Source organism: Terrapene carolina, unplaced genomic scaffold (genome assembly GCF_002925995.2).
Source record: "Terrapene carolina triunguis isolate 2854851 unplaced genomic scaffold, T_m_triunguis-2.0 Scaffold111, whole genome shotgun sequence".
NCBI classification, from domain to species: Eukaryota; Metazoa; Chordata; order Testudines; family Emydidae; genus Terrapene; species Terrapene triunguis.
In genome coordinates, this window is record NW_020664462.1 from 853,470 (window position 1) to 870,136 (window position 16,667).

Sequence of the window (16,667 nt, forward strand, 5' to 3'; positions counted from 1 at the left end):
TTTCAGAAGTGGTGTGCCGAATCTTCATTTATTCACTCTAATTTAAGGTTTCACGTGCCAGTAATACGTTTTAACATTTTTAGAAGGTCTCTTTCTATAAGTCTATAATATAGAACTAAACTATTGTTGTATATAAAGTAAATAAGGTTTTTAAAATGTTTAAGAAGCTTCATTTAAAATTAAATTAAAATGCAGAGCCCCCCGGACCGGTGGCCAGGACCTGGGCAGTGTGAGTGCCACTGAAAATCAGCTCGTGTGCCGTCTTCGGCACGCGTGCCATAGGTTGCCTACCCCTGGTCTAGGTTTACTTGGTCCTGCCACAGCACAGCAGGCTGGAGTTGATGACTTCTCAAGGTCCCTTCTAGCCCTACATTTCTGTGATTCTGTAGAACATAGATTCTCACATAACTCTGAAAATACATATCAGAGTTGGCCTTTGAGCCCCCCGATCTGTGGGAAATAGAAATATAAAGGAGTGGAATAGATTAAGATGAAATTTAGGATGCATCTGATCTCTCTGTGTGTTTACAATTAAACTGCTTAATTTTGAATGTGTATTTGTTTTACTACTTGGAATGTTTTTAAGTGAGTGAAGAGTAAAGCTTTATAAAGTAAGCCCCAGATGAAAATGGAATGGTACATTTGTGAGTTCATTGGATTTGTGTTCTGTACAGAGTTGTGTACATTTAATGATGCAAAGCATATCTTTGCTATCATAGCATTGAAGATGTCACTTTTGGTCAGTGTTCACACTTCTGTCTACTGATTCTAGGCCAAGTGCTTCATGGATTTCAAAGCTGGAGGTACATTATGTCATATTCTTGGTGCTGCTTACAAGTATAAGAATGAACAGGGCTGGTAAGTTTTTACTTGAATTTATACACCTTCTGCATGAAACTAAACAAATGAAATGCCTATTCAAACTACTTGCAATTTAATACACTTCCTTGAAGAGTTGAGTGGGAAAGGGAGTTGAGAAGAGGAATAAATTTTTCTAGCTGATGCTCTATTTAAAGTTATCTAAAGACGAGAAGTATTGTGAACTGATGGATGTAGCTTCAGGGTGGGAATCAGGATCTCCTGAGTTTATAATCCCATTTTTGCCATTTATTTGCTGTATAATGGCCAAATTGCTGAATCTCTGTGCCTCAGTTTCCCCATCTGTAAAATGTGGATTATTCTTGTGTCCTAGGATATTGTTAGGATTAATTAATGTCTACAAATACAAAGCACCACATAGATACTAATAAATAGAAAATGCTTTGTAATTGTTCATCTGTGTTCATAAATAGAGAATGCAAGTTTCATAAAACCACTGCCTATATAAATATTGATGTGTTCAAAACTGTCCATTTGGAGTCCAGTGGTGTTTATCATGTGTACATTATAATTCAGAAGTCTTTTCCCAAGAGGGGAAGTTACATAATAAGTAAATTATTATCATTGAGAAAATTGCAAAATCTCCAATTGGGAACTAAAAATAGTCAATATAAAAGAGCAATAACTCAGTTAAAAATAAGGCAGAAATTTCCCCTTCATTTATGTAGTTTTTCTTCAAATGCTAGGAAGGCCTGTGAGTGTACCTGCGTTCAGATTACCCCCTGAAGAGCAAATCAAAAGGCAAGAATAAGCCATGTTTTAGTATTATTTTTGTAGGGTAGATGGTGCTGTGCCCCCTAACTGCATTGCAGGACATGAAAAAATAAGAAGCTGACATAAGTTAACTATTGGCAGTCCCTTCTCCCTTTCCTGCAATGCTAATACCTAGCCACAGACAACTGCTGCCTGAGATATTCTGAATAGTATGTCTTTCGGGGCCTTTGTGTTTCCTCTGAGTCTCAATGGAAAAGCACCTCAGCTAGCTCCCACAGTAAATATTCTTTTTGTTTCAGACAAATTTATTTCCCATTTACAGAAATCTGAATGAGAGCAAAACTCTGACATTTGGCCACATCCTCTCTCCTCCCTCTCTTGCTGATCCCTCAAAACTAGATGGTAGTGTCTTGTGTGTGTATGCATGTGGAGTGGGGAAGGAAATGATACTTGAGAATTTAACATTGAGGATCAGATTTAGAACCTGGAATGTTCCCTTCACTGACTTGACCAAATAATACGATGTGCCTGATGCATGATTCTTTGTTTTTCAATGGTATGCATTGTCGCTCTTGGTTAACCTGTTTGTGAATGATCTGTCTTATAGGAGAAGTACCTTTCCTGGTCATAATAGGTATGTCTGAAAAATGCACTTATCCAGTGCAGCTGGACGTACCTTATCATTGTAATTCAAACAGATGTTCTCTAAAACTTGTTGCTCTAGACTTAGTTTCTAGAAATAATTAGTTAAACGAGAAGACAGGAGGACCGCCTAGTGATCTTTTTAAGTGATTTTTTTTTTAATTGCCCAATAAAGTTTGTGCTGCTGTTTATATGTTAAGAAATAACATGAGTGCTTTTAGGTGGAAGGTTAAATAAAATTATGGTAAAAATGTGAATATATGAACAAAGTGAAATGAATCCTTAGTGTTGACTTAGACCAAAATTTTCAAACATGGTTGGTTAAAGCTAAGCACCTAAATAAGTTACCTGATTTATAGAGATGTTTAAGCCTTAACACATTGTGTTTTGAAAATGGTTGAAATAGTAGAGTCTGAGTTTGAGAACTTGCTTGTGAACATGATCGGTATTTTAATTTTCTTTGTGTCCACTTTCCTAATGCTTAACTTTGTCCCATTCATCTCAATCAGAGCAGCTATCTGAAGATCACATTTTGACCAAAAGGTTGTGAAATGATGTCAGTATGCGTATATTGGGGCAAGATTTTTTAATCAAGGCAGTTAGAATAATAAGTTATAGATCATCAAGCCCACCCTCTACCAGTCCAGAAGTGTTCCATACACAACTTTTTAAGATTTCTTGTTCTGACAGTCACTGTAAGACTTTGAGATGACATTTATATTGACATGTAATATTGACATTTAAATATAGAGAACTTTACGGTTGAAAGACAAGCATACAAAAATAAGTGATTGCCCTTAACTTCTTTCTGTTATGTTGGGCATTACAACAAACTCAGTCCTCTGTGGAAAAAATCCCATATCACTGGCTGAAAATCGAAACCACTAGGGAAAGAAACAACCTTTCACAAATGTGAATGTCTAGTGATGTGCACCTCTCTGGTGTATGATAAAGATCCCCCCCATATGGAGGACCATATATGCTGCAATACTTAAGGGCCTCAGGTAGGTAAAGTGGTAGCTGTAATGCCCTTGCTTAGATTAGTAAATTAACATAAAATTACATGAGATTGTGAGGTTATAAATATTTAGGTTAATGCGAGCTTTTGAAGTTGTAAAATTCAAACTTGCACATCAAGATGTGTAAAACTGAATTTAACGTCATTACATATTTACAAGCTGTAACAATCTCTTAGGTGTTTTACTGAAAATAAGTGGTGCTTTGTGTATTTTAAGTAGAGTGCCGCTTACTACACTTTGTACACTAACCACCACTTAATCCCTTTTATTGTGTGTAGTACTATGCTTGGACAGAAAGTCATGCACCCCAACTAAGAACCTGATACTGAATTCTTTATCAGCAGCTTTGTTTCCAATCCTTCTGGTTGCCAAAGTGAAGCTCACAACCACTTACTGCAGATAACCACACTGCTAGCGTTTAACAAATTAATAATGCAGGCTGAATTGTTGGAGATCAGAAACTCCTGGAGCCTGTCAAATTGCAGACTCTTGTTGTATCTAAATATATATCCTAATCTTTAAAATTCTTTACAGCTGTCACCCAAATTCTTAGTATTGAGGTGGGAAAGTAAATCATTTTAGATTTGAACGAATCCATCCCATGACTTCAGAAAGAAGCCACATTACTGTGTCTCTGCATCATTGGATTAATAACTTGGGTTATTGTAAAATAATAACTTAACAATAGGCCAAGAATCAGATTCCAGTGTGAGGATGGATGTAATACATTGTTTCAGTTACGTCTACAATATGTATTCCGTGCATGGAATAGTGGTTTTTTTCAGATGTGCCTAGTTCAAAAAAGCACAGTAGTGGATTTAATAAGATGTGCTGCGTGCTTCTGAGGTTAGAATGTAGGCCTACAACTGATTGCTCAACATAACCAATAGACTAGTGAATGCAACAGAAATATAAATAGAAAGCAGTGTTTAAAGATATGAACGTTGATTTGCCTGTGTTCCCAGTGCTGTTGTCTCTTGTCGGCTGCTGATGCCATTGTGAGCTCTGTCTCAATAAAAGCAAATGACATTCTCAGCTGCTTTTAATTAATTGCTGTTGTCTGATCGCTCTAGAGAGTATAAAAATGTAGTTAATTGGCTACCTGTCTTGCTCCAAGGTTTTGTTGCTAGTCATGTTGGATAATAGAACTTCAGCCTTGGATTCCATTGTGCTACTAAGAGTTTACAAATCAGCTGCATTTTGTTGATTGGGATTGACTGTTTCTTTTTTACTAAGTGGAGCAAGAGTAACATGGTTGAACCATTTCTATTGTGCTCTAAAACTCTGTAAATAATTTATGTTCATGCATGCAGATACTGTAAGAATCCATTCTCTGTTAATATTAAGTATACCAATATAATTTGCTAGAATGTGCATAGTTTTAAATATCACTTCTTGGTCAAAACCAAATATAATAAAGTCTAAAGATTCTTTGCTGTTGAAAATAGGCAAGTTGAAGTCTTTAATATCTTTCAATCGTTTTCCTCATTTACAGGCGGAGGTTTGATCTGCAGAATCCATCGCGAATGGATCGAAATGTGGAGATGTTCATGAACATTGAAAAAACACTAGTGCAGGCAAGAAATTTTATAACCATAAACATTTTCTGTTTTGTGTCTCAATGTATTTTCCACTTTCTTTGGGGAAATAACCTTCTAGCTTTTAGGTCCCTTAGAGGTGTGACCTGCATAAGAATTCCAAACTTTGTACCTTTCTTGAATTTGTCTGAATGTAACTTTTCTCTTTTTCAGTCTGATCTTCCTTTCTTCTCATTGAGAATCTCTGAAATTATTTAGTGTGGATGACTAGGGGGAATACTTAGTACAAGAAACCTGATAGGGTGGGAAAATAATTTTGAGCTTTAAAATTGTTAGACAACTATTTTTTAACTTTAAAATAAAATTGAGCATCTACAATCCAGTATCTTTAACAGGTTAAAACATTGTGCTTTAGATTTTAGGAAATGAAGAAGTTATAAACATTTGTGAAACAGAACTAGTCTTGCAAAAGCCTGGCCACTTACGTTAAGGCAAACAGTGAATTTACTGCTCTTGAAAGGTGCTGGGTTATCAGGGCAGGTGTAGAAGTACATTACGAGCAGCAGCAATAGAAACTTCAACATCCCACCAATGTGCCCCAATCCTGACTTGGAGGGATCACCTTGAGTGTGCAGATAATTAATTTTGTTCATCAAAGTCCACCCTTGGCTCATCTGAGACTGCCAGCAAGGTAAAAGTTCTCATTCTGTTTCTGATGAGAATACCTCTCCACAAGTAAATGGACTGAAACTCCAACTCATTTTGTCTGAGCCAAAGAACAGCTACCATATGGTAGCAGCTCATTCCTGTCCAGAGTCAAATTTGAATCATTGACCTAGAGGTAGAAAAACTCTGTATCCCATTACTCATCCCTTGTCCTTGTGCCATTACAGTGATCTACTCACTTCCCCACCAGAGCAGGTCAATTTAAAATTAAGTTTATTACTGTGTCAGTGATTGTTTCCTATGATAATCTGTAGGGTCTAGGCCAATACTCTTGCTTGTACTACTTTCAAGATGTACTTTTCAAGTATTTAGCAAAATCAGAAACAGGAGGGAAAGAACCCCAAAAGTGACACTCTTCCTTGACATTTTGGAATAAATTGTTTTGCTGTGATTTGATTAAAGATAGCTGGATATTCACTTTATTTTAAAATAAACATTTAGTGTGGCTAAAACCACTGTTCTAGGCAATGTAGAAATCTGTAGACACTAGTGCTGTAGGGTGAGATCCTAGTCTGGATGTATCGAACATGGTGTTTAGTTTTCCATTTACAGTAGCATGCTCAGGACTTGATTCAAAGCATAGTGAAGTTGAGAATCTTTCCATTTTCTTCAATGGACCGAGAACATGCTGGTGCACAGAACTCAGGCAGGGTGAGCAGGGCAGCCACCCAGGGTGCGAAAAAACGGGTTAGCGTGGGGGATGTCACAGTCCTCCCTGCCCTGCTCCCTGAGCCAGGCTGCCTCTGCACAGCTGGATCCTCCCCAGGCAGAGCTCCGTCCACCGCACTCTCGCCTGTCCCTCAATGGAGCCCAGCACTGACCGGTGAAATCCTCTGAAGCAATCCCCTCCCCGCGGAGCCCAGCTGCCATGAGGTGTTCCCCAAGGCACTTGCATACTGCTGCCCTGACACTACTGGAGCATCTCATGGCAGCTGGGCTCCATTGGCAGGGACCAGCTCCAGGTGTGGTGCCGGGCCCCTTTAGGGGAGAGGCAAAAGCGTGTTGGGGCACAACCCAGAGCTGTGCTGCCCACCCTGCCTGGGGAGTGCCCATCTGTGCAGAGGTGGCCCAGCAGAGAGGGCTGCCGGGCAGCCAGCCAGTGCCCCAGCTCCCACCAGCTTTTGATCCGTTAGCTCCTGGCAGGAGGCAACAGTTCTCAAACCGTAGGGCATGCCCCCACAGTTTGAAAACCTCTCTGCTAAATGGAAGGCAGAAATTGGGAGGGGGGCACATGACCCCATGTCCCCACCCACCCACACATCACCTCTAGGGGGTGCAAATATGCTTGCTTGCCATGGGCACTAAAATGCCTAGTTAGGCTCTGCACAGAACCTTTGCATTAGTGTTTGTCAAGCAGTAATGTTTAATGCAGTAATTAATCCCTGATGGGTTTATGCCTTTGAGCCACTAGTTTCTGATTTAAAGTTTTGTCTTTTCTCCTCTAGAATAATTGTCTGAGCAGACCAACAATCTACCTCATTCCAGATATCGAATTGAAGTTGGCTAATAAACTAAAGGACATTGTCAAACGTCACCAGGTAACAGACGTTTGTAGCAGCCTTGCATTTTTGTAGGTTAAGTTTTTGCAGCTGTTTATAAAGGACAACTGTAGAGATACTACTTTAGAATTGGGCTTCCAAAAATTAAATAGTATAGAGGAGCAATGGGCAACTGGTGGCCTGGGACTGCATTGGTCTTTCCGGATCATTTTATTTGGCCTGCCGACAGTTAACAGATGACTTATTCTGCTGTGACATTTATTTTTATTGCTCAACTTTTTTGCTGTGATAAACATACTGAGAGTATAAAATGCTTGTTTCAATGTGGAAAACTGATCACTAGGGGGATTGGTTGTGGGCTTCCTTGGGTTGCATGTATGCTGAATACAAGGAAATTCAATACCCTGAAACATCAGGTCTGTATCCACTGCACCACAAGTGTGGTGGGAAGTGGTGCGTTGACAAACCTGTGGCTGATACTTTGGTCTTAATTTTTTTTTAAACAAGTGATAAAATTATAAAGAAAAGTCTTTCATGAACAGTGGAAGCGTGAATATCTTTTTACTGAAAATGGACATAAGCCTCAGTGCCTCATTTGTTTGCAAGTCATGGCAGTGACAAAAGAATATAACTTGAACCATTTCTACAGCACCAGTCGCAATGCCGAGTATGACAAATATACTGCTAATGGTCGATGTGAAATGCAAATGGAAAAGGCATTTCCACTTAATGAGAAAATGGTTAAAAAAAAATTCAAAACAGTATATCTTTCTCAATATATAGTTTTGCAAAGAGTTTCAGATATGCATGAACCTGTGGAAGAAAAGTTAACCAAAATTATGCTCAATTGTTCATTTCTTTTGACATTAGAGTACAGATGTGTCAGATGCAGGTCAGCTACTGACATATGTCCAGACGATTTACACTAGTTTTAACGTGCATGAAGAGCTTATTAAGTTAGCCTCATTACACAGAACGAGAAAGGGCCCAGATATTTTGGTGCAATTCAGGAGGCTGTTGCAGATTTTCAAAAAGTTGCCTGCTGCTGTCACGGACAGACCACCTACTATGTTTACATCACAGGTCGGATTTGCACATTTTTTGAAGCACAGTGAAGTGAATTGCCCAACACTGCACTGCATTATTCATCAAAAGTCGCTGTGTGGAAAATCACTGAACTTCGATCATGTCATGAATATGGTCATGAAAGTTACAAACATAATCTGAGGTGGCAACAATAGCAAATTTGTGGCTTTTCTCAGGGCTGGTCTACACCCAGCCGCTAGTTCGGCGGCTGGGGATCGAAGCTCTGGGTTCGACTTATCGCGTCTGGTCTGGACGCGATAAGTTGAACCAGGAAGTGCTCGCCGTCGACTGCGGTACTCCAGCTCGGCGAGAGGAGTACCGCGGAGTCGACGGGGAGCCTGCCTGCCGCGTGTGGACCGCGTCTGAACCGCGGTAAGTTTGAACTAAGGTATGTCGACTTCAGCTACGTTATTCACGTAGCTGAAGTTGCGTACCTTAGTTCGACTTGGGGGGTTAGTGTAGACCAGGCCTCAGTGAAGTGTATGTAAAGTATGGCGACTTGGAGCCATACACTGAAGTATGAGGGATGAATCATGATCATAGACTATCAGGGTTGGAAGGGACCTCAGGAGGTCATCTAGTCCAACCCCCTGCTCAAAGCAGGACCAATCCCCAGACAGATTTTTGCCCCAGATCCCTAAATGGCCCCCTCAAGGATTGAACTCACAACCCTGGGTTTAGCAGGCCAATTCTCAAACCACTGAGCTATCCTTCCCCCCCACACACACTTGATCGTAGCTCACAGAGAGCCGAGAAGCGATAAATGATAAATGTCTTGAGAGATTATTGTATGCAGTGTTGTAGCTGTGTGGGTCCCAGGATATTAGAGAGACAAGGTGGGTGAGGTAATATCTTTTGTTGGTGACAGAGACAAGCTTTCGAGCTTACACGGAGGTTGGTCCAATAAAAAAATATTGCCTCACCCATTTTGTCTCTCTTGACAGATTATTTGCACTTTGAGGGGATATTGTCACCTTTTTGAAAAACACTGCAAGTTCTGATACTAGGGAGTTTCAGGAAAAAATGGAAGATTCTGTTTTTCTGTAATATGGCATTTTTGGCTGATAGAACCTGACATTTGAATCCGAAATTGCAAGGCACGGACCAGATATGTTGGATTTCATTGCTCACCTGGGTGGTTTCTGAGTAAGCTTGAATTTTTTAAGACTCTCCTGTTGGGTTTGGATTTTGGCCACTTTACAATATGTGCTGCATTTGCATTGAAACTGCAAGCGTGCCAAGTCAGTGTTTAGCGGGTGCACCACTGGCATTGAAATGCTGCAGCTTAATTTCACCAATGTTTTAAGGATTTTGAAAGTCTTTCACCTCACCTCATCCGTTTTAATGATTCATTTGCATCTGTTGTCAATGAACACCAACTAGAACTGAGCAGACTGCAGGCTGATCCTTTCTTTTTTTTTTTTTTTTTTTTTTGGAAAGAAGGATGAAAGGTGCATTCAATTTTGGAAACTGCTTCCTGAATCCCATTTCCCAAATCTGAGAGAGTGGTCACTGAAATTGTGTTCTGTGTTTGGGGCTACTTATGCTTCTGAAAGTAACTTTTCTACATTGAATCATTTGAAGTCTAAGGAAGGAACCAACTGACTGATGAAACCCTTCCTGCTTATGATGTGCCCTTCTTAGTGCACAGACTCAAGCGCGAGTTTCACTCTGACAGGCCAGGTACTGTAACAATGATAAACAGCAGAGAAAAACATGAAGATATTTTTATTTTTTGTTTTAATTTATTAATCCCCCTCCTCTTCTGGACACTGGAAAAAAGTTAGTGAAAGGTTTAGGTTCAATCTTCTTTTTAAAAAAAAAAAATTCAAGGTTGTGCTAAAAGGGACTTTTATTTTGAATAACACTTTGGTTTTACAGTGATAATACAGGGTTAGCTGTATGTTAACATGTTATATTGTGGCAAACATTTCTGAGTTATGCACTATATAACCTCTTAAAAAGAATGTTGGGCCCCCCAAGGGTTTTAATGGATTTTGTGGCCCTATTCTTCTTAAAGTTGCTCATCCCTGGTATAGAGAAAGGAGTGTTTTTGTGGCCAAAGCACACCTGGGTAGAGGATGGTCTAGGTTCTATTCCTGGCTATATTATAGACTTCTGTGTGTTTTTAGGCAAGTCACTTAAGCATCTATCTCAGTTTCCCTGTCTTTAAAATGGCAATAATACTTACCTTCTTCACTGGGAGGATGATGATTAACTCCTTCATGTATAAAAATGAGTTTGAGATGTGAAATGGGCTGTGTAAGTGTAAAGTAGTAAATTTTAGGAGAATGGGATTTACTTTGCCATCTGAACAGCCTTCTGGTGGTATCTCTCTCATACTCTGCTCTCATCTTAAATGCGTCTCTTCTCCCATGCATAGGTCTCCTAACTTTTTTCCCTTTGCAGATGGTAGCTTTGTCTGCTGAATGCTTTGATTTATTCATCATTCTGTTTCTTGTAACTTAACCATATGCTCTGTACTGTCCTAGTATCTAATTCTGTAAAATATGTTTTGGAATACAGTTTGTGTGAAAAATGATATACAACATTTCCATTTCTGTAAATGCATCTCCCTCCACCTAAGAAAAATTCCATAGATTTTGAAGAAATATATCTGTAGAGTCCGATTGTCCCTTGGGTCTGATTCTGTCTGCTGTGTAGTGACTATGAGACTCTGTGTAGTATGTTGGATAATCTTGATGTTTTTAGTGCAGAGGAAAGGCAATTTTGTATTCTAGATACACCAGTCAAGCAATATGGCATCCTCAGCTAACAAATATCTATTTTTTTAAAAGCAATAAACAGTTGAATATTATAATATTTAAATGGACACTATCAACTTGAAAATACACAATTTCAGACAGACATGTTTATCTTTTACTGTTACAAGTAACACCTAAAATTACTCTGACAAAGAAGTCAGTGAAAATAGCATATCTTTTATAATTTACTATGAGCATTTGACAGAGCTTTGAGTATTGTCAGTGTCATTGTTTTCTCCTTCATAGTTGTCTTTTCCCTTGTTAAACAGATCCTTTTAAACGTTGAAGGGGGAGCAGAACAGCCGTCCTTTTCTTTTCTTTTCTTTTTTTAAAGGAACTCTTTTTTAGGTTTGTTTAAAGTTCAGGACATGCTATTTAAAGGGGGATCCATCAGAAATTGGAATTTTTGTAGTCTAAAAAAAAATCAAGTTGACAGTGTCACTTTAAAATTACAGTTTGGATCAAAGTGTATTTATATTCAAACACAATTATGGGTATCTTCTCATAGGACGTACACAATAGACTTGCATAGACTGAGATTTGGGAAAGTGAAGAATGAGGAAAGAAAGAGAAAAGCAGTGAGAGGAAAGAAAAGATTGAGGTGAGAAGGGCCAAGGTGATACCAGATGGAGACAGGATGGTGTGCCGGAAGCAATCCTTCTTAAAATATAGAAAAGCATAGTTAGGGGAAAGAGGTAACCTCCAAAAGATGAACAGTAACCTACTTTTCTGATACCTTTAGAATATTGGAAGTAATTGGGTTGGGCACTTAGGTTCTGGATCTTACTATATTATAACTAAAATCACATTAATGTTTCTGAAATGGGAAGTTTTTTTCTGTTTGTAGGAGGAAGTTATTTCTGTATAGCTATGGATTCTCAAGCAGTGTTTCACTTTTTTCCATAGGGAACCGTCACTGATGAGAAGGCAAAGGCCACCCACCATATTTATCCTAATCCTACCTCACTGGATGATGGTAAATCATACAGAGTTTGTCTATGAATCTTGTAACTAAAACGCTTAACTGCTAAAGTGATGGTTGCTATACAAAGCCACTAGGTAGGAAGATGCACTCAGCTTAATACTGAGAGCTGTTCAGAAAGCAGTAACTTTTAAGATTTGACTGAAAATGGTTTGTAGTCCTAAATGTCCTGCATCACAATATGGGGGTTGGTGGGCTGGGGTACGAGTGTTTTTATAGATCTGGAACTATATTTTCTGGAAAGCATATGATGATGTAGGCCTTGATGGAGTGAAAGTCTGTGCTATTAGCATTAAGCCCTGGCAGTGTGCTGGGTGCTGCGTAAAATAGATGATCACATTCCATGCCTCAGAATTTATAATCTAGAGGAGATGCGAAGGAAAATCAAGACTATGGAAGAGCGAAAGGAAGGAGTGGTCATAGATGACAAAAATTTTACGAATTGGTGGTGTAAGTAGGGCTTGAGACTGAACCTACCATGGACCACCTCGCCTTGATGATTTGTTTTTGCCCCTGATCTCTGGGTGGTAGAGCTAATCCATACAAAATTATGTATTTCAAACCACATTCAATGGGATTGTGGCTAAAATAGCTCCACATCGACACTTCCCCGACTAAGTACAAAAATGACAGTGAAAACTAAGTTGAGACAGGATTGATAGCATATAAGAATAGGCAAAAAGGTTAAATATTCTGCTTTCCTAATAGTACCTCTTAAGAAACCGAACCAGATCTGTGGTAGAGAACACTGGAGCCAAAATAAAATGCATAAGAATTAAAAACTACTTTGTATAGTTTCATAGGGATAGAAGTGTGGTTAGCATCCTTGCTTCCCAGTGTGTCTGCCTGCATTGGTTAAGCCACAAGTGGCAGTGAAAGCAATATCAATGAAAATTAATGAAATAAGTGGGTTAGATAAATCAAGACCATATTGCAGTTCTCACTGAGACAAACTATGAAACTTCAGATGATAATCTAGAAGCATTTTATCATGCTTGTATCATACAACATCTAGCTAGCTGTTAAAGAACCTTACTTGTTAAGATAAGACTACAAAAAGTGTATCTTCAAATTTCATTGTCCAATTTAACTTTGTTTCTGCAGAACTGGATTTCCCTCATGCAGCATATCACAAAGAAAGCTGAAATAGTGTTGTTATGCCCTGGCATCTGATTTCCACTAGATGGGAGTGTTTAGCTCTGTGCAGACTGCAGCATGTTGTTTTTTATCCTTTGGCATCCCTTGGTTGAATGTGTTTTGTACTCTGAGGGGCATAATGCTGATACATAACTACCTCATTTGTGTTCAGAAGCTCTCTTTAATCCATTTGTTTCCTGAATAGGGATGAGTGCAGTTTGACATCTGTGACGAACTTGCAACTATATTCTTAGATAGAGATACATGGCTCTGTTTAAGTCCCGACTTTACTGAGCTTCAGGGACCGCTTGACTGCAATGGAGCCATGAACTCAAGAAATACTGTTGCATAGTTCAGACTCTCAATCTAACCTACAATTTAAAAATCAGTTTGATGGATAGTGTTCTCCAAATTTCTAAACCCCCCCCCCCCTTCTCCAATGCCGGGGGGGGGGGGGGGGCTTAATATTTTAAGACACCTTTTAGAAACAGCTCACATCATTCAGAAACACCACTATTGACTCTGTAGTGCCAGATACCTATCTAACTGTATTGGAACCATGCTCATGCTCTTACTGCAAGATAAGCAAAAACTCATTTTCATTGTCCCTGGTTTGGCCAGTATCCAAGCACCAATTGTTATTACAGGTGTCTTAGTAACAGCATTCTGCATGAAGGAAACAAGAATTGGATTACTAGTCTCACTAGGTCAGCATTGCCTTGGAAGTTCTGCTGAGCTAGCACATTTTCCTTTAAGTTATGCCTTAGGAATTATTTTGGGGGTGTTCTATGGCCTGTACTATACAGGAGGTCAAATAGATATCACAATGGTCCCCCCTTGCTTTAGAATCTATGAATTTTCCCTCATGTAAGTCTAGTATTTCTCACTTCAAAACCATCTTCCTGAAAGAGGAGCATTTTTAAGGATTGTATCTGGTACACTTTATCTGGAAGTTTAATTCCTGTGAAACAGGCTGATGGGTGTAAATCAAACTAGGGGAATGAGTGACTGGCTATTCAGAGCTCTGACAAGGACACAGTGGTGCGGTGGGACAGATATTTTCCAATTGACAAGAAAAACGTCCAGAGGGAAAGGGTCGGTCCTGGGGCCGGTTTTGTTTAATATTTTTATTAATGATCTGGAGGATGGAGTGGACTGCACTCTCAGCAAGTTTGCCGATGACACTAAACTAGGAGGCGTGGTAGATACACTAGAGGGTAGGGATCGGATACAGAGGGACCTAGACAAATTAGAGGATTGGGCCAAAAGAAACCTGATGAGGTTCAACAAGGACAAGTGCAGAGACCTGCACTTAGGACGGAAGAATCCCATGCACAGCTACAGACTAGGGACCGAATGGCTAGGTAGCAGTTCTGCAGAAAAGGACCTAGGGGTCACAGTGGACGAGAAGCTGGATATGAGTCAACAGTGTGCTCTTGTTGCCAAGAAGGCTAACGGCATTTTGGGCTGTATAAGTAGGGGCATTGCCAGCAGATCGAGGGACGTGATCGTTCCCCTTTTTTTTGACATTGGTGAGGCCTCATCTGGAGTACTGTGTCCAGTTTTGGGCCCCACACTACAAGAAGGATGTGGAAAAATTGGAAAGAGTTCAGCGGAGGGCAACAAAAATGATTAGGGGTCTGGAGCGCATGACTTATGAGGAGAGGCTGAGGGAACTGGGATTGTTTAGTCTCCAGAAGAGAAGAATGAGGGGGGATTTGATAGCAGCCTACAACTACCTGAAAGGGGGTTCCAAAGAGGATGGAACTCAGCTGTTCTCAATGGTGGCAGGTGACAGAACGAGGAGCAATGGTCTCAAGTTGCAGTGGGGGAGGTCTAGGTTGGATATTAGGAAACACTATTTCACTAGGAGGGTGGTGAAGCACTGGAACGCGTTACCTAGGGAGGTGGTGGAGTCTCCTTCCTTGGAGGTTTTTAAGGCCCGGCTTGACAAAGCCCTGGCTGGGATGATTTAGTTGGGAATTGGTCCTGCTTTGAGCAGGGGGTTGGACTAGATGACCTCCTGAGGTCCCTTCCAACCCTGATATTCTATGATTCTATGGTTGGGCTTCAAACCTTACAATAGTTAGAACAGATATATTTGTCCTGGGGAACTAGACTTCCTGACTGTCTCCACCTTACTTGTGCCTCTTAAGCCACCCCTTACTGAACCTTGTGCTGCAGGAGCTGTTCTATGCTCCATACCAGGTTCTCAGAGTGTTAGAGTTAGAAACTAGCAGCAGGCAGGGAGAGACGACCAGCTAGAATCGGGGGGCAGGCTGGGAGAGGGAGAGTTTTCAAGGGCAGGCAAGTCTTAACCCAGCTCTACCTCCCATCAGCCAGAAATCCTCCTCCTCTAGTACAGTGCCTTCAAGTGACCACTTTCAAGCCTTTACACACTGACCAGTCACCAGGGTGCTAAAACTCTGGGGATTAGCCAGTGACCTCAGGGTTAAAGTCTGCAGTGTATATGCAGTGCCAGCAATGGAGACTTAAACTCTTCAAGTGGGTTTATTCTTGTGGACAAATTGGCAGTGGGTCCATTTATGAATCTATAGAGTCCTAAAAGGAATACAATAGGCCTTTGTTTAAAAAAAAAAAAAAAAATTCTTTAAATTGTAGTGTGGCAACAAGGCTGCTCAGATGCCCTATGTTTGCAGCAGCTCTACTCTTTACCTATCTCATTCTGCTACTCAGGACTGCAGATCTTGCATTTCTAATGGCCCACTGCAGATCTTGTCCAAAGGCCAGGAGTAAGGTTTTTAGGACAGATGCAGAGTCCAAACGGAAGCTAATGATATCTTGCTGCTTACCCGGAGCACACTGTAGTTGAGTTAAAGAAATGTATCTTAAAAAACAGCCTGCAGCTTCACTGCCTCCTCTGACATTTGGTAGTGGTGACTGAAATAAATCCTGCTCTTATTATGGCAGGGCCCCACTGCTTGAGTTAGCTCACTATCTCAATCTGACTTTGTTTTTTTGTTTTGCAGATGAATGGTTGAGACCTGTGATGAAGAAAGATAAGCAGGTGTTGGTGCACTGGGGCTTTTACCCAGACAGGTAAAGAAAGGAGAAGGGGAGAGACCCTTCATCTCTAAATCCTGAAAAAGCTTGTTAAAAAGGAGAAGTGTTAAGTCTTAGAAGTTTGAAATTGCAGATGATTTAATCCATCATTTCATACAGATGAACTGTTCCTCTTAGTTTCACACGTCTTATTTCTCCTGATGTCAAACCACCTTCTGCTCTGCAGCTGTGATTAAGTTTAGTGAACTTGCACGTTGTTTTCCAGAACAAAATAGTGACATCCCAGCTTTGTATGGCCGGTAGTTGTGCTCTTCTTTTCTAGACCTACAGAATAATGCCACAGTGTCAGGCCCATTGGTTTCATGTAAAAGAAAAGTTTAAACCCTCCCCCCCTTCACCATTTTGCACACCATCTGATTAGATTGTTCCGGGGTTTTTTTAATGACTGTACAACACAGGCTAGAACACCCAACACACAGCATTGGTCTCATGCTCTATGGCCTCCTAGTGACTTAGTAATTCTTGCAGTACCCAGAACTAGAGAAAAGAGATTTTGTTCACTCTAATAACACTTGAAAGTGATATTGGCATAGCTGTGTGTCGGGATGTGACTAAAACGCACCCCTGCCCAACAGAGCTTTGCTGACAAAATCTCC

General features: G+C 40.2%; 1 protein-coding gene across 2 annotated transcripts in view; it reads left to right on the plus strand.

Annotated features, from left to right (window-relative positions):
* Positions 1-16,667, plus strand: part of SMARCC1 (SWI/SNF related, matrix associated, actin dependent regulator of chromatin subfamily c member 1) — a 164,456-nt gene that overhangs the window by 17,082 nt on the left and 130,707 nt on the right. Inside the window, exons 3-8 of one of the 2 annotated variants that reach the window (XM_026652045.2) lie at positions 773-858; positions 2,201-2,227; positions 4,750-4,831; positions 6,964-7,056; positions 11,775-11,844; positions 15,978-16,047. In XM_026652045.2, the coding sequence (XP_026507830.1) occupies positions 773-858; positions 2,201-2,227; positions 4,750-4,831; positions 6,964-7,056; positions 11,775-11,844; positions 15,978-16,047 (428 nt within the window). The remainder of the gene's footprint in view (positions 1-772; positions 859-2,200; positions 2,228-4,749; positions 4,832-6,963; positions 7,057-11,774; positions 11,845-15,977; positions 16,048-16,667) is intronic. The other variant, XM_026652046.2, reaches the window with a different exon arrangement.